This window comes from Protomyctophum parallelum (genome assembly GCF_964188405.1).
Source record: "Protomyctophum parallelum genome assembly, chromosome: 17".
Taxonomy (NCBI): domain Eukaryota; kingdom Metazoa; phylum Chordata; class Actinopteri; order Myctophiformes; family Myctophidae; genus Protomyctophum; species Protomyctophum parallelum.
Genome location: NC_139719.1, coordinates 32,830,229 through 32,852,515, shown reverse-complemented (window position 1 = coordinate 32,852,515; position 22,287 = coordinate 32,830,229). Strand labels below are relative to the sequence as shown.

The 22,287-nt window shown below is 46.5% G+C and overlaps 1 protein-coding gene across 2 annotated transcripts in view; it reads right to left on the bottom strand.

Moving 5' to 3' along the window:
• ntn2 (netrin 2) overlaps nucleotides 1–22,287 on the bottom strand; it is a 64,451-nt gene that overhangs the window by 6,665 nt on the left and 35,499 nt on the right. For both annotated transcript variants that reach the window (XM_083788270.1, XM_083788269.1), the window contains exons 3-5: nucleotides 18,352–18,540; nucleotides 10,126–10,275; nucleotides 5,087–5,140 (exon numbers count right to left, since the gene is read on the bottom strand). In XM_083788270.1, the coding sequence (XP_083644396.1) occupies nucleotides 5,087–5,140; nucleotides 10,126–10,275; nucleotides 18,352–18,540 (393 nt within the window). The remainder of the gene's footprint in view (nucleotides 1–5,086; nucleotides 5,141–10,125; nucleotides 10,276–18,351; nucleotides 18,541–22,287) is intronic.

The following is a 22,287-nucleotide window of genomic DNA, read 5'->3' as shown; positions in this document are numbered from 1 at the left end:
GAGGAGAAGTACAAGTATTGGAGATTGGATAATGGATATACTCAAGAAATACCTCAAAAGGTACAGTACTTAAGTAAATGTACTTTACTACTTTCCACCACTGGGGATCAGCAACATTGGTAAGACCCGATGAAGCGTTTCAGAAGACAGAGGTGTTCCAATTATGTTTGCGAAAGGCTGGAATGGACTTCTTAACTCTTGGCTGCACTAATCCCAGATCTCCAGATCTCTTTATTTGACGGACCTGCTGGATCGGCTGCTGCTCGTTTTGTTGGCCTGTATTCACGCAGAGGAAGTTGAACTGAAAACCACACGCTCGTTTTCAGCACTGGCTTGCTTCAAAAAGTTACACATTGTACGGGACGTTCACAGCCGAGGGCTGGCTGGTACAGCCGTCGTTTGAGCATCTCCACGGGCAGTCGTGGAGTCACGGAGCTCGTGCAAACGCCTCAGCGATGCGTGGTGAGACTAAGGAAAGGCATCAGTTACATCTATCCAAATGGTCTAAAAATGACCCTGAAATATGGTGATTATCAGTGGGGCGGACATCCCTCTACAGTCTAGTACACACTAGGACACCGTCATTCCTACACTAAGGTTTGGAACAATGCACAGTGTGCAACATGTGGGTGCTGCACTGGGCTGTTTGCAGAAGCTGAGCACTTAAACACAAGATTAATGGTGACTAATTTGGTTTAGGGCCCGGCAGTAGAACTTTAAAGTGGTGGGAGACAGCATGAGTACATTATGTGAGCTAACACCGCTCAGATGTGATAGCATAGCTAACACGAAACACCACTGAGAGAATACGACATGCCCTCAGTAGGACTGAGCCCTGTGCATACATGGGCGACTGTGGAGGTAGAGCAGGTCGTCCAATGATCCATGGGTCGGCGGTTCGAATCCCGGCTCCTCCTGTCTACATGTTGAAGTGTCCTTGGGCAAGACACTGAACCCCCAATTTCTCCCGATGTGCTTGCATGGCTTCCGCCGCAATCGGTGTATGAATGGGTGAATGTAATGCACAATCTATGTAAAGCGCCTTGGATAAAGGCGCTATATAAATGCACAATTTTTTTATTTTATTTACCATACAGTATGTTCTGTGATGTGCCCTCACTACTGTAACTGTAATGTTAACTGTAACTATGCAACGATTCTGTGTTAGTGCTCAATGAAAACATGAGCTCTGAAAATTCACTGGAATTAGTGTTCGATTTTTGCTCTGCCTTTGCTTTTGATATTTTATTTGTACAACGAAATACAAAACAAATAAAATAACAATAATAAAAAAAAATACAAGCTCACTTGTGAGCATGTACTGTAGATCGGACTATTGTCATACAAATAAGTAGGCTATATAGGTCTTAAGTGGTGAAGAACCCCCCGCCTCTCTTTGTTTTTATTACAAATCGAACCATTACTGGAATTACTGTAAGTAATGGTTATTTTATATACCGTATATGACTTATATTACCCAAAGGGTAATATAAGACAGACCTCTGAAGAACCTGATGACCCGACATGTTCTCAATGTTACGCTACAAAGGTAATTTCCATGCAGTGCAAACAACGAGTCTGAGCATTTCAAGGGGACACGCAATCGCAACCACAACCGCAGCGTCTTGCCTGTGCTCTCGAGGGGCCATGAAATCCAAAAACCTCAGGCCGGTAACAAGGGCCGGGGTATCCACGGTCCCAATGCCTGCGAAAGGAAAACCACTCAGGAGGTGTGTGTGCATGCGGGGAGAAGTTGCACTAGCTTTCCAAAGCAAACCAAATAAAAGTGATTGCTAACTACAATAATCAACGCAATTAGAAAAAAAAAAGAGGCATGTGCTAGAGAAAGAACGAGAGAGAAACTGCGGTTTCTGGGTCGCACGCGAACAAGTGAGTTGCGTCGCTTCTTCTTTTCCTGGTGGTGGGGGTGCAGGAAGCAATGGAAGCAGGGCAGGAGAAGGAAAGGAGCAAGAGGGGGCTGAGGAGCTCATAAAAATGTCGAGGAAGCTTGGCCATATATCAGAGTGTTGGAGAATTTACTAGCCAGAGAGAGAGAGAGAGAGAGAATAAGAAAACAGCAGTTTCCAATAATAACCCTATAGGACTAGAAAGGGTTAAAAGAAAGGGAACAGTGTGTATGTGGACGGGTGTGTAGAGGTGTGTATGTGGACGGGTGTAGAGGTGTGTATGTGACGGGTGTGTAGAGGTGTGTATGTGACGGGTGTAGAGGTGTGTATGTGACGGGTGTGTAGAGGTGTGTATGTGACGGGTGTAGAGGTGTGTATGTGACGGGTGTAGAGGTGTGTATGTGACGGGTGTGTAGAGGTGTGTATGTGACGGGTGTGTAGAGGTGTGTATGTGACGGGTGTGTAGAGGTGTGTATGTGACGGGTGTGTAGAGGTGTGTATGTGACGGGTGTAGAGGTGTGTATGTGACGGGTGTAGAGGTGTGTATGTGACGGGTGTAGAGGTGTGTATGTGGACGGGTGTAGAGGTGTGTATGTGACGGGTGTAGAGGTGTGTATGTGACGGGTGTAGAGGTGTGTATGTGGACGGGTGTAGAGGTGTGTATGTGACGGGTGTAGAGGTGTGTATGTGACGGGTGTAGAGGTGTGTATGTGACGGGTGTAGAGGTGTGTATGTGACGGGTGTAGAGGTGTGTATGTGGACGGGTGTGTAGAGGTGTGTATGTGGACGGGTGTAGAGGTGTGTATGTGGACGGGTGTGTAGAGGTGTGTATGTGACGGGTGTAGAGGTGTGTATGTGGACGGGTGTGTAGAGGTGTGTATGTGGACGGGTGTGTAGAGGTGTGTATGTGACGGGTGTAGAGGTGTGTATGTGGACGGGTGTGTAGAGGTGTGTATGTGGACGGGTGTGTAGAGGTGTGTATGTGGACGGGTGTGTAGAGGTGTGTATGTGGACGGGTGTGTAGAGGTGTGTATGTGGACGGGTGTAGAGGTGTGTATGTGGACGGGTGTAGAGGTGTGTATGTGGACGGGTGTAGAGGTGTGTATGTGACGGGTGTAGAGGTGTGTATGTGGACGGGTGTAGAGGTGTGCGTGTGGATGGATGGATTTGTGCGTGTGTGCATAACATACATGTACGTATGTACATCATTCACAGGCTTTAAATGTGATGTTAAATATCATGGAGTCCATGTAAAAGGCCTCTTTCATTATGGGCTGGTGTGTGGTTTCATTTGCAGATCATTATCATCCGAAGGCGCATGTGAGCATGACATGCGTGCATTTGAATGACCTAAGTGCATGAATCGCATTAGATCACTGTCACTTACTGTATATGTATGCCTGTGTAATTTGCGCGTGTGTGTGCACGTGTGTATGTTTGTGAACAAGAATGGCCATGCATGTTTGTGATATACAGTGGCGAGCCCATAGCTATCAGTGGTGAAATGCTGGCTGCACGCCAGTGTGTGTGTTCCCATGAAGAGTTACTTACTGCTGGCCGTTCACCTGGAAAAGCCCCTGGTGAATCGTCCATTGACCCAGAAGACCAGCCCACTGAAAACACACACAATTGCCTCGGCGGCTCCGGTTACCCTTGTTCGCTCCGGCCGCTGTCACCATGCCATGACAAGGACAAATTGCGTCCGCCCCTCCCCCCCCCCCCCCCTTCCCCGGCAGTGAGACATTCTGGGGCCTTGGGTGTACATGCTGGCGAAGCTGCTTCTATGGCGGCTGTACGCTGAGAAGGATGGGGTGGGGGGTCGGGGGGGGGGGGGGGGTGATCTGGTATGTTCAGGAGTGTTGAGGTGAATCGACGATGAGCGACCCTTGTGTTCATCAGACGCCCGCAACACTTTCCCAGGGAAGAAAACACTTTGAATGAAAAAGGGCTCACAGGCCCATGTGACGTGCAGTAAAAAAGGAGAAAAAGAGAGGAATTAAAAAGAAAAGGAAAGGAGTGATAAATGTGATTGATTAATAAGCCTTTGATGTCAACGATTTAAGCTTCATTTAGCATTGGGGGGGTCACAGCACATTTCTGATGGTTATGCTCAGCTGATCAACTGCTTGGTCTAATTGGCTCTTGCGGTTAGGAGCGGCTGGCTGCCACTCAAAGTCACACTGTAAAATCCTTTGGGTTAACCCCTAAATAAAAAAAAAGTATAAAAATGTAAAAAAGAATGTTGCCATGTATATAAAATGACACAGGTGCTGTCCCGGATTGAAAGGTATAAAGACGTAGAGGTTAAACATAGTTAAACGAACATCATTATGCTGCTAGGCATGCAGTTCCAACCGTAGCCTATACACCGTAGCCCTTACACCCCTGATTGTATTTAACATTTGAGATGTAAGGAGGCATGAAGCCAAGAGCGTATTTTAGCCAGGGCCTCCACACCAAGAACCAAGCCTTTTATTGCGGAGAGGTGTTGTGCGGCAAAGTGGGAGGTACGGATCTCCGGGCAAGGTGTTGATTTATGTTGTAAACCCGCTAATGAATCAACGTTTCCAAATCAACACCACCATTCAAATCAAACGGCACCGAAATGAAGAATAAGGGGTATGGAAATTGAGCGGAGCCTATATATCGGGAGAGAGAGAGAGAGAGAGAGAGAGAGAAAGAGCACATCTTAAAAAGAAAAAAGTAAAGAAAAAGAAAAACAATTCCTCACAGTCAGTCACTAACACTCCAGTCACGCCTCAGAACTCAACCCCTTCGCCACCAGGGTGTCTTGGCTAAACTGCGGCTAATCACTTGTGTTGCGTTTCCATTGGCCTCAATCTGCAGCTGGAGCGACCGACCGCTCAGTCCAGAGCCGAAGCTAGAAGAGCTCGAGACTCGCTGAGGTTCTAATGGTTCACGGGAAGCCCCGCGTGCCAAGAACACAGGTTTTAAGACAATGGAAAACACTCTCCCGGGCTCCAGAGCACTCGTTCTCTTCGCAAAAAAGGAAAAAAAAAGAAAAAACATCAAACAGAGGACCCACCCACCATTAATATTCATTCCACAGCATAAAAAACCGAGCCCAGAAATATTAAATACCATGTTATTTCTTTCCCCCTCATAAACAGGTGGTAGTTAGGGGAGAAGCCGAGCGAATGCGTATGTATTATACTGACCTGCTGGTTCTTCTGTGCTGCTCACCACGGCGGTGGGGTTGACCACTGGGATCTCTGAAACACACACACGAGAAGAAACATTCAGCCGACGTTTATTGGCACGATTTATGCCCGTGCACTTGGTCCAGACATGGTGTAAGTGGCTTGGCCGCGTGCCTTCTAAATGCGCACGTGTGGTCAAACAAGATGAAGGATGTCTGAATTTGGTGAAAGTAATTTCAAAGAGGGCATGGGAAGGCCATGGATATTATACTGAAATATGATGAACAGCGAAAGAAAAGTAGGATGCAGTACAGTGAAGGACACTGTACTGCACTGTACTGGCTCACCAACACACATTTTTATCCTACTTTGTCGTACAATGGTGATGTCACAACAAAGTATAAATAAGGATGAAGTTAGTGAGAATGAAAATAGCATCCGTTTCTCATAATACGAGGGATGGCGTCATGATATAGCACATCAGTGTTGTATGCGTGCTTGCTGCTAGATAAACATAGCCAACTGACAGGGGCACTTATTGGTGGTGAGAGGAAAGACAGTCTCAAATAAACCAACGCATTCCATGGACTGATTCAATGCTCTGGGTGTCATTTTTATGCTCTGGAATCTAGCGGACAACCTTCAAATGTTCAGAGTACAATATGAGCAGAAGACAGATTGGGAAGGGGGACTTGGCGTGGTTGGATAGGACAGACTATTATGCAAATGTGTAATAAATAACTGCTGGTTATTATGTCGGTGTATTGCGGACAGTGCCTAAATCAAAAGTCCTGTTTTTGAGTGGTGCAAACCACTCCTACAACCAGCTTGCAATGTCCTCGTACCTGTTTGTTTGTTTGTGTGTCTGTCTGTTTGTTTGTTTGTTTGTGTGTGTGTGTGTGTGTCTGTCTGTGTAAGCACGAGTATGTGACTTAATAATAGCAGTAGGGGGCGCCAGAAACAGTGAGAGGGGTAGTGACTCTAATGAGAGAGAGAGAGAGAGAGAGAGAGAGAGAGAGGGGGGGGAGGGGGGGGGAATTGCACCACTCAGTTCACACGTGTGTGATTTTTTATTTGACACCCAGGTGTCACCTGCTCTAGGCCAGGAGTAATATCACGAGTATGGTCGATCAAATGGAATCGTATAGGGTTTGTATTTGGTTAAATTGTACCCTTCTCAAACAGACAGTATACCTTCATAAACAAGGAGCAGCTGATCATTCACTGCTAAAGGTTACACACGGAATACACAGAATAAGCTTATTGAATCCATGTTCTCACTGTAGGAAATGAGTGTTGCTGCTCATACATTTAATACATGGAAAAAGCGGTTAGCCTGGATTAGGGGTTCTCTCGTGGCAGCGCAATCGGCATTGAAGCCTGCGCAGACAAACAGACAGATGGCGTGTTTGGTTGTGGTGTCTTGAGACAGATGCCATCCTCCCCGCAAGGTAGCCTGTGCAGCTGGCACAACTATAAAGCGCCTCTCGCCTCGTGGAATTCCTCCAGGACATCCACCACTAATCGTATGCCACTTCTGTAATGGAAAAATGCTAATGCTAGCAACACGCCTGGTACTTTTAACATAAACAGGCTGATTGGAACTGCCCGTTTTATGTGAATGGGCGGAGGTGGCGGGGGTCTGGCTGGAAGGAAATAAGGAGGGCAGAGAGGCGTCCTGAAGCGCAGGCAGACAGTTGGATCTGTGAAATTATGGACGCCCCCACCCTGCTGACAAAAACAAACAAGGCCGCTGGGCTTGGTAAAGACAAGAGCAGCTGCTGGAAGCCACTCGGGGACCTCGTGATCATGTCTTGCTGAAGAGAGAAGGGACAATGAAAGAGGAATTCAGATGAGGGTCACTGCCATCATACTAATTGGCTGCTTAATGGCTTCGCCATCAATGTTGATGAGTGAGTGTGTGTGTGTGTGTGTGTGTGTGTGTGTGTGTGTGTGGGGGGGGGGGCTAGACCTGATTGATAACACATGAGCCGATTTCATAAACACTCTACATAATGCCTCCAAACATGGGTATGGAGCCATGTCCTCCAATGTCCAAACACATGGGTTGCTGACGCACTGACGCACGCACGCCGTGCTCTCTCTGCTGTCTTTGGATGGTGAGGTAGCGTTTGAACCACAGTGGTTTTATCCTCTTTGCCCCCGTTAGCCATCTGCTCCGGAGCAGCATGTGTGACCAACAACATGGCACTGCATGCTACAACGTGGCACAGCTTGGCACGGCGCCACGAGGCATGGTATGGTTCACTTAGACGGAGGGTGTTTCTGGAGTGGGTTTTAGTGTGTGTGTGTGTGTGGTGGAAAGCTGCCCTCCGTTCCACATGCCTGTGTGTGCTGGGCCACTGGTCTATTTCATACATTGACAAACTAGACGTGTCCATCAAATAAGGATATATTATGGAGCAAAACACAGGCACGCGCACGCACGCACGCGCACACGCACACACACACGCACACACACACACACACACACACACACACACACACACACACACACACACACAGTAACTCAGAATAGGGCGAGCAGAGCATGGGTTATTTATAGTGAACACAAGACAGTATGAATTATCCATCACACTGATCTCCATTTGTCTGAGAATCCTCCCCACATGTCCCAGGCTTTACCTCACGCCGTCCCATTAGAATCACCAGTAGAATCCTCCCCACATGTCCCAGGCTTTACCTCACGCCGTCCCATTAGAATCACCATGAGTAGAATCCTCCCCACATGTCCCAGGCTTTACCTCACGCCGTCCCATTAGAATCACCAGTAGAATCCTCCCCACATGTCCCAGGCTTTACCTCACGCCGTCCCATTAGCTGAACAAGAGAATCACCATGAGTAGAATCCTCCCCACATGTCCCAGGCTTTACCTCACACCGTCCCATTAGCTGAACAAGGGGCATGTTTCAATTTAGCCAACGTTTTTACGACTTGGCCCGTGCGGGAGCATGTGTTCTTAGACTTGTCTAAAAACATTATCATTGCGCTCTAACAATAGCCATGCGAATCCACCAGGCCGCCGACTTAATCAATAGCAGGCGATGAAACATTTACTGATGTCTTATCTCATAGGTAAGGATCGCACAGATGAGGTCCTGGCTGGCGCGTATCTCTGAACACAGATGAGGTCCTGGCTGGCGCGTATCTCTGAACCGCTTTCAATCTGGCGTCGCTATTTTCATGTCATTATACGCAGGAATTTTCTAAAAATGTTTGTGTTCAAACATTTCCGCAAAGATGGTGACGCATTGTGTGACCTTGTAAATCGGCTATTGTCACGCAACACTGTCATATCTCAACCTATACAATAGGCCTTAAGTGGCTGAGGGGGGAAAACCTAACCAGACGGTATATGGCATTAGTCTCTAGAGTAGCGTTCACTCTATTCTTTCCAACTTTATGGGTTGGCTAATTTATTCATAAACAATTACACAACGCTGCTGGTATAGGGCTAGCTTTACACAGATTATTAGACCTAAATTATGGTTTTTCAATCAGGATTCTTTACTGCTTTTCAAAAAGAAAGTGCATGCAGGAAGTGTCTCCTGGGACAGTGGTTCCCAAACTTTTCAGGTGAAGAGCAAAAAAAAAGATTAGACGTTTTCCTACATGGGACAAAAACTAATGAAAATAGCAGATCTACAAGCGTACAACACGCCGCTTCACACCACGTTGCGAGCATGTAGCTCTGTTATTTTCACTACTTCTACTACTTTCTAATTTCTACATCTACATTTCTTTGATTTGTTTGTTTGTTTGTTTCATATATACTTGAAAAAAAAGCTATATTTATAAATGTAGGGAAAGAAAATGTAAGTTGTTACACTTACACTTGCCCATTTTAACAGAACTTAACAGATTCTAAAATACTGTAATGCTGCATTCACACTGGCAGACACAAAGGAGATCAAATATATATCTGTAGCTTTGTATCTTTGTAGCTGAAGTTGAAACCAGTTCAACTTTTTTGGAGCTTTGTAGCCGTTGTGACTTTTGTAGCAGCTACTGTACAAACATCGGACGTCATCTTTGTATCTTCATGTCGCTGGCTTTCATTGAAAATTAACCTGTATCTTTGTAGCTGCCAGTGTAAACGCAGAATACTATTAATGCATTACACTGCTGTGGAGTCTATACTGTAGGAGTCTTTTGGTGAATGTGTGTGTTGTGAGGTTGCCGTGATAGTTTCCCTGGCAGGTCACTGAGGTCAGGTAAGATGGCGGCTGTGGCCAGTACTGCACGTCTAAGCTGGCATCGCTGATCACGCTTCCACAGGGGAAGAATGAAACCAGCGCCCTGCCCCCTTGTGGGCATGGCAACACGGATACAAACACTGGGTTGAGGTGGGCAGACTGGGCACGGTGGGTGGGGAGAGTGGGTGTACGTATGTGTGTGTGTGTGTATGTGGTTGTGTGTGTGGATGTGTGTATGCGTGCCACTGCTGGGGCCACTGGAACAGAGAGGCCCTCACTGCCGTCACGCTCTGGTGAACAACACACGTTAGCACTGGTGGTCGGATTACGAGTCCTGCCCGCAGACTGTGTGCGTGTGTGTGTGTGTGCGCGTGTTTGTGAGACTGTGCGTGCTTTCATGTTTGTGTGTCCTCATAGACTCAGCTTTAGTTCCTGATTGCTAAAGCAGGACACTGCCTTTGCTGTAGTGTGAAGTTGAGTGGACAATGACCCACCGGCCCACATAGCTGCTGGAGGATTCATTAGCACACCGTGGGACAAGGTGTGACCACTTTGAACCAAGCAAAGCCGGGAAGAAAACAAGACATATCTGTAGTTGTGTGTACGTATGTGCGTGCGTACGTGAGTGCGTGCGTGCGTGTAGTAACACAGTCAAATCCTTTACTGTGTGCATGTGGTGTGCTTGTGTGATGATGACTGATGAGTGTATATAAAGTTTGTGTGTGGAACATAGTGAGTGTTATTGGCACGTGTGTGTGTGTGTGTGTGTGTGTGTGTGTGTGTGTGTGTGTGTGTGTGTGTGTGAGTGTGTGTGTGTGTGTGCGTGTGTCTCTACTCACTGATGCACGGGGCCACGGGGGAGCGGCTCTGCTGGTAGCCCTTGGCACAGCGGTTGCACGTGATGCCCGTCACGCCGTCCTTGCAGGGGCACTGGCCCGTGGTCTGGTTGCATGTCTTGCCCGCCGCTCCCACCGGGTGGCAGTCACAGGCTGGGGTGGGCGTGGGCGTGGGATGAGCGGAAAATGGATTTGAGAGGACACGGGGTGGGAGGGTGCAGGATCGTGGGGGGGAGAGAGGAAAAAGGGAGCAAAGACAAAAGAGAGAAAGAAAGATGTTACTGTGGTTCACCTTCGAAACACATCCGAAACTGTTATGCTGAATTTGCTGCAAAAAAACATTTAGTGACACAATGTTCAGCAGCTCAACTATAGCACCATTACAAGGCTATCGCATGGAGCACGTTAACATTGGAGGCAGGGCAGTGGACTTGGCAAGAGGCAAGGAGCCCCAGGCACCATGCAGATACACATCAGGGACAGCGAGTTCTGCTCTGGACGTCATCCAAGAGAGAACAGACTCGTTCCCTGCGTGCATCTGGTGCTTGGGAACCACTGGCCACCATGCAGGGCCTAGCAAGTGTGTGTGTGTGCGTGCGAGTGACAAAGAACATATCATTTGTGAGGCTGTGGCTGTGGCTGTGTGTGTGAGAGAGGAGTGAGTGAGAAAGCCACAAAACCTGGTAAAAAAAGGGGCCCTGACATGAAAATCTTTGACAACCACTGGTTTAAACAACATAAGGAATAAAGTCCAAATAAGCCGCAACCCTGCAACTACCAATATTTACAAGCCCAAGAAGTAAGTATAATAAGCAGTCGCTTATAATAAGCAGACATGGCAACCCTGCTCTCTTCACTGTGGAGATGGTCTTTTCCTAAGTGACGGATGGCTCCTGCCTTGCGTGACACACTTGTGGCCTGCTGTTTCATCGCTTCCCGGAAAGCAAAAAAAATAAAAAGGAAAGAAAATAGCCTGAAGACTGCCGCAGGCGGTGAACGCCAATAGCAACAAGCAAGACTCAGGTCTTGTCGCTCCGACATTTTTTTTTACGAGCGTTACTGGTACACCGGGCGACCCGTCCATGCCACCTCAAGCAATACAGAGGTCTGTTTTAAGAGCTGCTAAATACAAGATGTGGCCTGTCAGTTCGATGCCTTCCAAGAGAGCTTTACAAGTTGTCAGTGAAGAGAATATGCTTGCAGAGAGAGAGAGAGAGAGAGAGAGAGAGAGAGAGAGAGAGAGAGAGAGAGAGAGAGAGAGAGAGAGAGAGAGAGAGAGAGAGAGAGAGAGAGAGAGAGAGAGAGAGAGGAAGTATGGTGAGTGAGTGGTGAGTAAGATAGTATGAGCAAAGGGGAAGAAGAGCAAGAGAAACAGAGAGAGCTTGAGTCAAAGACAGTGCTATACAATACTGTCTGGCCCAAAACTACGAACAATGCTCACAGCCGACACATAAGACGAAATGCAACATCCAGTAATGTTGCATCCATTCATGCATCTTTCTTCAGAAGACAATCTTTTCAATCTTTGTCTGGTGAAAACATAAGGCCACGCAGTGCCTTGGTCTTAAACTTCGCCTTAGCTCAGTAAAGAAAAAGGCCCTCTCTTATCGTGTTCGTGATCGCTGGTGGAGCCTGGCCCAAAACAAACAGGCACCAACACTCAAGGGGAACGCTCTTTCTTTCCCCCTAGTTTCATTTTAATTAGGTAGAAAACAAACACGCTCTATTGCAAAATTACTAAAGCAAACTGCGTTACTCAACCGTAAGGTGATAGGCCATAATTGTCCGAGCATATAAAGACATGACAGGAAAGGCCAAAATTACACTTTGGGGGGAAAACCCGGTAACCCAACAGTTTGTGATAGGGCTTGCCAGGAAAAGGCAGCTGTTAACATGCCAGGGTTTCTTCCCACAACTAGCTGTGAATGTGTTTACTGTATATGTGACGGTTGCTTGTTTTCCCGCCAAAACGGAGAAGTCTGAGGACTCTACCACCTGTTGGTCTGGTGGGTGGGGTAAGGGTGAGCATGGGGGTGACCCCACAAGAGACTGTGTGTGTTTGTTGGGGTGGGGGGGTGGGAGGAGGGCAGGGGTTGGTCAGTATAGCTCTGATCTTCAGATGCACACATGTGCGTTTCCCCCATCCCCGCCGTCCAGTACACGGGGTGTCAAAGTGCCCCCTTTTTCCGTTTGAAGACGCACTTTTGAAACGTAAATCTGAAGCCTCCATTTCCATGCAAAATCCCCACCACCTGACCCGGGGACATTCTGGCTGAGGCCTTTCCACGGGGGCCAGATGTTGTCAGGTAACATAGGTCTGCGTTATAGTGGGGTGCGACACAGGGCCGGGTTGAGGGTCAGAGGTCAAGTCAACAAGGGTCTCGGTCTCCAGTGTGCAGGGACTTTGTTCCCATTGCTCTACACAGGCCCGTGTGACCTTTGACCTTACACCCACCCCACGGCCCCCTTTCTTCATCAGCCGTAGCCAGAACTACTTCTTCTCCAGCGTCCAGGTGCTGCCGAGTCCACAGTGCATTTGGGAAATTGTGGAGTTTGTGTTCCCTTAAGTCAAGTTAACAAAGACGATTTTGGCTCTTTGGGATTATCGTTTAATTCACCACTTAAGCCCTACAGTATACGTTGTTGTACAACAAGCTGATGTACACAACACGTTGCGGTGCGACGATTGTGGACATGCCCATAATGTCATGCCCAAAACAGGGACGCCAGGTTGAAAGTGGTTTTAAAAAAGCCCTAAATTGTAGGTAAAACATAACATTTTATGTCGACGCCAACTTCTCTAAAAGATTAGCAGACCTCAAAAGGTTGTTCCCCTAACTGAGGATAACCAAAGTGTGAACAAATGGCTTTTTGTCAAATTAATCCAGCAACAACTTTGTTTAGAGCCTTATATCCCTGCCTGTGAATACACATGGCTGTGCCAAATCATGTGGTATTTCAGGATTGGGGATGAGGAAGCAACACTAAACCCCTGGTTATTCAATCTGTCTGGCAGACGTCTGGGTGTCGGTCTGTTGTACCTGCCGAGACATGCGGCGTGGACTGTGGAGAGAACGGTGTCAAATCTGTGCTTCCCGGGTTAATCCATGGGATCGCCGAACAACACTGGCAATTGGCATCCAGTTGTCAGTCAATGCTGAATAAACTACTGGGTGGTTGGAAATGCTTATTTAACAAGGAGCGGGCACGTCTATGTCAGCAATGAAAATGTACAAGATCAGAGTGATGTTAGAGCCTCTCACTTGCACTCAAAACAAACAGGTTGTTACGACATCGGTGTTTACTGCCAATGTCCACATTGTTCAGTAAACAACCAGCGACTGCCAGCCCAGGATGGGGTGTTGGTGGGAGTACTGGGGGGGGGAACCACCCTCACGCCCCACCCCCAGCTCTCCTCCAACCTGGCTTTCTGAAGTTTTATGTGCAGGGGCTTGGGCCAGTTAAGAAGCAGTAAAAATGTCCTCAGATGTTGATGACTTTTCAAGCCTGCGCGACTGAAGGCGTGACAGCCACCGCCTTGGGATTTGTAGTCCTTTGACAGGCATTTGCTCACTTTAACTGATTAGTGGTGCTGCGTGTTTCGCTCACAGAAAGGGGACTCCCTTTTTCGGGTCGTATGAACTTTCAGAATTATTAGTACTACTATAGAGAAAGCGGGTGCAACAGCTGAAAAGCTGAGGCTGTCAGTGGAGCACCTCCAGGCTATACATCTAGATGACATCAGAGATTAGTGTCTTGATTCTCTGCCTTCTGACATTGGAAGAGTTCCTTATGTTCGCAAAAACACTGGCAGAAATCTCCTCAGCCACAGAGAATAATATCTGTGAATTCTAAAATAAAGTGTTATTCCCCTCCGAGAGTTCCAGATTCCTTGTGACTTGATATATTACTTGTATGAATTCAAAAACGTACCTAACGGGTCAGCTTGCGCCTCACTTTCTCTGTTCTCTACGACCTCCAACACCAGTGATCTCGTGGACATTCCGAGACACAAATCAAATGTGGTTTGCGTTGGCCTGGCGCATGCTTGACCTGCCCTATAGCCTCGATCTGAATGTCTTTTATCGATGCTCATTGCAAGGATGCCAGCGCTACGACAAACACTTGGACTCGCATAAAAGCCGCGTGCACCGGAGAACTCGTTTAATGTTGTCGGGACATTTCGCTGCAAACCCTGTCTTTAATCTCGCCGGCTGTTTCTTGGGGCTCCTGACACCGTAAAGCCGTGGCGGGAGAGTGGCACTGGCCACCGTCTGGGCATGAGAGAGCCCTGTGGAATTCACTTAAGGGCTGCTGTGTGTGTGTGTGTGTGTGTGTGTGTGTCTGTGCGTGCGTGCGTGCGTGCGTGCGTGCGTGCGTGCGTGCGTCTACGCGGTGCTGTAGGCGGTTGGAGGTACATATAACACTCGCTATATTGTGTATAGACACCCGTCCACAGAGCCGGGCCTGATTGGAAGCAGACATGGCCCATACCAACTCTTACACCCTCCTCCACCCCCCTCCCTCCCTCCCTCGCTCCCTCCTTCCCTCCACCATGGCCCTCCCAGCTCACTTCACTCCCCCTTTAGAAAACACCTGTATTTTATTGCAGTTACTCCATTTCAGACGTGACTAAGACCCCCACCCCCCCACCCCCTCATTCAGCCGCCCCGCTGACCCCTGTGCTGACCCGACACATGGAGACAGAGATATACAATATCTTCACCAAGATGGAGAATGTCTTTTTTTTGTGGTGGGGGGGGGGGTTGGCTTGTGTGTGAGAAGAATAACGAGAGAGTATAGCGTAGAACAAACTCAATCGCAAAAGAGCGACAGAGAACGACAAGGAGTCTCCAAAGAGAACATTTTTAGTCAACTACTTTAGGCCCTTTATATACATATACGATGAAGGACATGCCCAGGGACGGACGCCAGTGATTTTGCAGAAAAAAGGGGCGGGGTAGAGTCTGAGGAGGCGATGGTTGTTGTAAAAAGCTAACAGGTTCCACAGAGAAGGAGGGATGCGGGGGAGAGAGAGGCGGCCGGGGAGTGAGTGAGGGAGAAGGTGAGGGGAAGAGACAGCTCCTCAAGGGTCGGGGATTGCTCTGATCAATCATGATGCCAGGCAGCCGCCCAGGTTGAGGGCCGCTTTCCTACAGGGGAACTTTAATTTCCGTCACATCTGGGCCTCATGAGAGGAGTGGGCGATAAACCTCTTTACCGCCCCGATTGCCGGGCTTTGATAAAAACAGATCTCGGCCCCCGGGGGCGCTCCTGTGTGCGTGTGTGTGTGTGTGTGTGTGTGTGTGTGTGTGTGTGTGTGTGTGTGTGTGTGTGTGTGTGTGTCCAGGCATGAGGGGAGATGGAATAGGTGTCCCCACACACATTTTAATACAGTATGAGGGAGACCTCTCTCTGAAATTCTCTGCAGAGACAGTTTGATTGTAAATGTCTCAATACTTGGTTGCACAACACCGACCCGCAACAAAGTATAACTCAGGCTTACGGTTCGCATCTGGGATAAAGGGCTGGCGATAAACCGTCAAACCCATATTTCCTTTTTTAACCATGCATTGTATGAATAATAGCTGTATAGTTTTACGTCTTAGCAAATAAGAAAACGGGCAACAGTGGCATGGGATCATGCCACTGGGACCCTCCTGGTGTAAAATTACAGCCTGGGTCACCGCGCAAATGGAAAACTGAGTGGAAGCCAATGGGAGGAATCTCGCCGTGAAATTTCAACCTTCACGGCTATGAGTGTTGGCAGTTTCTCACCACTGCCATTGTTCGGAAAGTCCTGGAACTAATCCCTCACCTTCATTAGAAGCAAGGGGATGAAGAAGAAGGAAAGAAAATGTCCCTCTGCTGTTGATTTGCATATTTCACTGGGCATCAGGGACAGGAAACGGGTGTTGTTGTTACAAGCGGCCCATCAAGAGGCAGGGAAATGCTCCCAGCCAGCGTGATATATATTTAAAATATTCACCGCAAATGTGAAACATTCCACTGCACGAAAACACCAATTTTTCCATGAGCGATATGTATCTTGATCTGCCGATAGCAGCACGCGTCTTGTGGCCATGCCTCGTGGAACAGCTTCTCTTTATTTATTTTTGTTTCTAAGATACTGTTGGTAGTGCAGCCAAGCATGTCCCCGTTTCCCCCTTTAAATTACCATACGCAGTATAATCCAGTCAATTTAACTCTGTCAAAATTGACAAATATGGGCCCATTTTACTGTGCAAAACTACAGCTAAATGCTGTGCATCCTACAACAAATTGGCTGATGCCATGTGTCGTCATGGCATCAGGCTGCAAACAAATCAGTCAGCTCCATATGGGCATATATTGATGACATCAGGGATCTCCATATATGGGCTTAACCCATTCAGGCCTGACGTCGAAATTTTCTAAATCATGAACATTTTCTGAAAGATTTGAGGCACATTTTTCAAAAATAGCAGACCTACACCGCCACCGAGTGGCGCGCTATGAGCTTGTAGATCTGCTATTTTTCAATAGCTAAATTATAACATAATGTTTAAAATGGGTTAAAAGGACGGACAGATACAAACGATTTCTACTTTTTCTAATATTAAACTTAAATTTGACCATGGAGGTCAAATGTGATAAGGCTGAAACCACATCATTTGATTTATTTTTTAATCGATTAAGATTTAAGACCATGAGGTCCAATTTACGAATGCCTATTTTGTGGCGAGGACCCCAAAATGGATTATTTGGCTGTGGAGTCTGGAGTCTGGACCCCTATCTGAAAATGTAGGCTATTGTGACCCAACGAAGAGAAAATGTAGATCTGCTATTTTGAATAGCCAACGCTAAAATCACACAGATGCTTCCCCTAGTGTCTATATGGCCACACTATGCCCAAATATGGACACACACCCATGTATGGAGATCTGAGATCCCTGCTAAAAGCTTATAACAGCCTTTATTTAATACTACCGGCAGGCTCACTACCGCACACGATATGCACAGATCAGAAGATGGGACAGTCTGGCGGTGGTGTAAAGTAACTAAGTACTGTACATGTGAGTATGTATGTAGAGCTTGTAGATCTACTATTTTTTAGAAAAGGATTTGACCAATTTTGGAATATTTCAGTACTTTTACTTAGAGGAGGTGCCCGTGGGGCCTCTACAGCGGTGCCCGTTGGGCACTGACTGGCCTACTTGGAACGATGCAAGTTGGAAATGTATGCACCAAACAGATATTATGTCTGTGTCCCTTTTATGCCCGACGTCAGAATGATGTCAGATTTCTGTATGTGTCTCTTTGTGTCCCTTTATTACTATATATGGAGTTCTGTGTCAGGCATGCCCAAATATGGAGTGTTGTGAGGTCAGAACAGTCCAGCTCCATATATGGACACTGGGCAGGGGCCCCGTCCAGAGCCCGGGCAGAGGCCTTTTTGGGGCGGTTCTGGACAACCGTGGTTCTGACCGACTCGACACCGGGACTCCCTGTGGTGGTGTGGAACGCATGTGACGAATTTGAAGTCGGTGGGGCGAACGGTTCTCGAGTTACGTGGATTACAGACGTACAGACGTACACACTTGGTGCATTTATAGTTAGATAAATATTTTGATGGCAATATTTTATTCAAGTGCAATTTAACGCAGGACTTGTAAGTATTTCTACATTGTGGTATTGGACTTCTTCCAGCGCTGCATTGTGGTGGCCTAGCCACATCAGCATGTGTGTGGTCCACATAATGTCACAAGCTTGAATCTGGGGGCGGGGTCCGCATCAACCACATAATCACAACTTCCCCAGTTCAATTCCAACGGGAGGGAGGGAGGGTTGTCTTTCCACCTCTCCGTTCTCAGTTTACTATCTCTGGACAGCAGGGGTGGGACACTTTGATGATGGAGAGGGCCACTATATTTCCACACTCACTCCAGAGGGCCATATTGCTGTATTTTAACGAATTGTTTTCTCCTAAAAAATGCTCTACAACATCGTCATTCTGTGTCACACACAAGTAGCAAAAATGACGATTTACTTTCCTGACATTTGTTTTGCTATTTTTGAATTGGAATCCTGAAAATGGACAAACAAAAAAACATACCCGACTCATCACCCATGTATTTTTCATGTCACGCCCTGTCTCCTCTTTCTCTCCACTAGACCACCAAACATAAAACAGAGAAACCTTGAAAAAAACATGAGCAAAACATTGTAGCTCTCTCCCTGAAGTCTTACCTTTGCAGGCTCGTCTGTGAGTAATGGGTCTGGCCATGTCTCTGTAAAAGCCTTCCTTGCAGTAGTGGCAGTGGCGACCTGCTGTGTTGTGGCGACAGTTCATACACACTCCTCCGCTCTTCCTCCCTGACAGCTTGTAGAGCTCCATGTTGAAACGGCAGCGTCGGGCGTGGAGGTTGCAGTTGCACGCTGCAGAGAGAGCGGGTCAAAGAAGTTAACTTTTCCGAAAGGGACAATAACATTATTAACATAGCGATATTGTGCCAATTTTGTTCTTATGTTTGATGTTGTTGTCGTGCTATGTGACCTTTTTCCCTCTTGTTACTTTTTCGGTTCTCATGACTATTTTGCAATTTAATCCTACATGATTGATTTCTGACCTGACATCAGATTCTAAAAATGTCTTCTACAGCCTGACAGTTTTCTGAAAAAGCTATGTTTCTATGTCGTTCTTCGATTTATTTATTTATTTGCAGAAATACAAGCTCGTAGCGCGCTATGAGCTTGTAGATCTGCTATTTTTCAATAGCTAAAGCATAACATAATGCTAACACCAAAAGGGGTTCCCGCCCAAAATGGGTTAAGGTGTCATGGCTGCAAGGAAGCCCAGACCATGTGGACTTTTACAGGACACTTTAACATTTCGTTTGACATAGAAAACCTACCTAAAACACCCGACCTTCATACATGGCAGATTGCTAATTATTGCGAACGCAGTGATTGCGAACGCAATGAGCACTAACTATGAGACCCTGCAGATCATGTCTGTCTGTCTGTGTGTCTGTCTGTCCCACTGTGACACCACCCGCCCGCCACCAGAGGGCGCAGCTGTAGCGCACGCGCACGCGCACACACACACACACACACACACACACACACACACACACACACACACACACACACACACACACACACACACACACACACACACACACACACACACACACACACACACACACACACACACACACACACACACACACACACACACACACACACACTAGAAAACTTAAAAAAAATTACTAACTAAAAAGAAAAAAAAAGTACGTAATTTATTCTAATTGTTGTTATTGCAATTTATGAGCTGCGTTCGCTTCCCGCGTTTGCACGTCTTACTTGTAATAATACAACCTAAAATACAACATTATAGGCCTGTTACCTCACATCTTAACAGGAGACCTACTGCTGAGATTGTATTCTACTCCAGGCTCTAGAAACAAAATGTGCCGTCTTAAATACTACATAATTACACCTGTAAACTTGTAATGTGACAATAACAGGTTTATTTACTGTTGAAGTTGCAATAGTTAATTCTTAGCTGCACAGCGGATAAAGACATGTTCTATCCCGATTTATCTGTTCATAGGGATAAGTAGTACACGCTGCAACGTTGCAAATGTCTAGCTAGCATCTATTAGCAAACCACAACAAGGCAAGAAAGGTTTTCCAGTGAGGCAGTGCTACAGCGAGTGGTTTATAATTTACACTGCGGCTGTGTGCTGCTTGGCTGACATTCCAGAGCTCATCAATCACACTTGATATTTGCAGAGCTCATTTTCTCCATTTCATAATTAATGAATTCGTCTTCTCTCAGGCCATTGCCTATTAATCACTGGAAAGAGAGACGTTAATTTCATGAATCACTGATGAGTACAGACCTCTAAAATCTATTAAAAACTGGGCCTGTTCCGATAAGGGGACAAGCTTGAGCTAGCCGTCTTCTAAATGAGGCAAGGCAGGATATAGGACATGTGGGAAGTTAAGCTATATCTCTAGGCAGGCTTCCCCCTGTTCCGCTTACCGTCCACATGGTTCCTTAAAGGACCACTTCACCACTTTTCAACCTATCTCCATATAATAGGTCCTCACTAATAATCATGAAAAGATTGTGCAATTTTTTTCTACTCGTCTGTGTCTCATAGGAGGGCTGTGGGCAGTTCAGAAACCGTCTTCTATAGTGACATCATCGATGGGGAATACAAGCTAATAGAAACTGTAGGCTTTCTAGTCCTGAAAAGTTGCAATGCGAAAATCGTTCTCACGATAATGAAAATCTAAATATTTTTGTAAAGAAAATCTTGTTTTAAAAAAACATCTGCCTAATGATGATGTCACTGGAAGACGGTTTCTAAACTGCCCACAGCCGTCCTATGAGACACAGACTGAGTAGAAAAATATCGTGCCATTTTTTCATGATTATTAGTGAGGACCTATTATATGAAGATAGGTTGAAAAGTGGTGAAGTGGTCCTTTAATGCCTTGTCTGAGACGTGACCCATGCTCGCTCACAGGTCTCAAAGTCAAGTTTTCAAAGGATTTTTCCATAACTTATAGTTATCCAATACTGACATTTACTGGAATGTTCATTCAACAGCTCCAGTACACAGGAAATAAGTTAACTGTCTGTCTCTCTCTTTCTTTATACAGTACACAATACATCTATACATACAGTGCCTACACCTACAGTATACAGTTCATACACATGGTGTGTGTGTGTGCGTGTGCTTGTGCGTGTGCGTGTGTGCGTGCGTGCGTGCCTGTATGAGTGTGTGCGTGCGTGCAGGCTCAATCTATTCCCTCTCCTGTTTAAATAAGAGTCAGACCTAGGTTCTAAAACACTTGGCTATGGGTTCAAAGATGACTATTAGAGCATTTGGTTCCAGTTCAATGTGATTTGCAGAAAAAAGCACGAGAAGTAAACAACAGTGAAGCCATTTGATGAAAATGTCAGCGGTAATGGCAACATAGGATTATCAGTGGGATCACAACAAAAGCTGATATTAATTAACAGCAATCAGATGGGGGCGTCTTAGAAAATAGACCTCTGCATCAACGGCTGTTTGGAATGGTCCAAGCCACGACAATTAGAGACTACAGTGTATGGGGGGTAGTAAGTGCAGACATGCACTTGTGTGACCTGGATCACACAGCATTTGTGAATAAGTCTTAATCTTTATCTTAACCAGCTTCGAGAATCATAATATTATGGTGCATATTAAGATGTTGTTTCAGTGTCAGGTAAGAACGTTGCAGCTCTCGCTGTATATGGCAAATCCCTCCCAGCTGGCATCCACACTAAAACCAGGCCAGGTTGCGTGTGTGTGTGTTCGAGGCAGTGTGTGTGTGTTCGAGGCAGTGTGTGTGTGTGTTCGAGGCAGTGTGTGTGCACCCGCGGGTGACAACGGGTGTGCGGCGCCTCCGTCACAGAGGAAGAATCACAGAGATGACTCAAATCTCAAGAACAAATCAATAACAAAAAGTAACATGAGTGCAGTGACTGATAGTTGATTAGAATCTCGACTGAAAACGAAGCCTGGCAACAAGATATAGGAGAGAGGCCTGTTTTTTTCCTGGTCTCGGGCCCCGTCAAGAAGGGGGAGTGCATTCCCAGACTCTGTCCCAATTCAACGCTCCGGTTATAATGCGGGACAAATTGTATGGAATTCTGCCATTAATTAAATACTGCTTACGGTCCGAAACCTTGTAGGACCTGTGCAGTTTCTAGAGCCGGCCCTCTTCGACGAGGTCTCTAGGATTGTGACCTGGTGACAGAAATTGTAACTTTAAGTTAACCCTACTCCTGTAAAGTAGGCCAAAGGAAACGTTGAATCACTTAAGCCAGATTTATTCTTCATTGCACGCTGGTGTCCAGCACAGAAAATAACAGATCTACAAGCTCACAACTGAGCTGTTTTCAACGTGGAACACCTTCACGCAATTACGTATAAATCTGGTATGGTAGTGTAGTAGAGTATGGGAGAGGCTTTGCAGAGCGGAACAGGTTCAACAATTCTTATCTTTGGTGTTTTCTTTAGGCTTCAATCCCTGCTGTAGCAAAAGAAAAAGACAAACACTGCTAATTGGTTACATATTGCCTATGTAATCATCTAATTTTGTGAGCATATACATGTGTGTGTGTTTACGTATCTACGTATA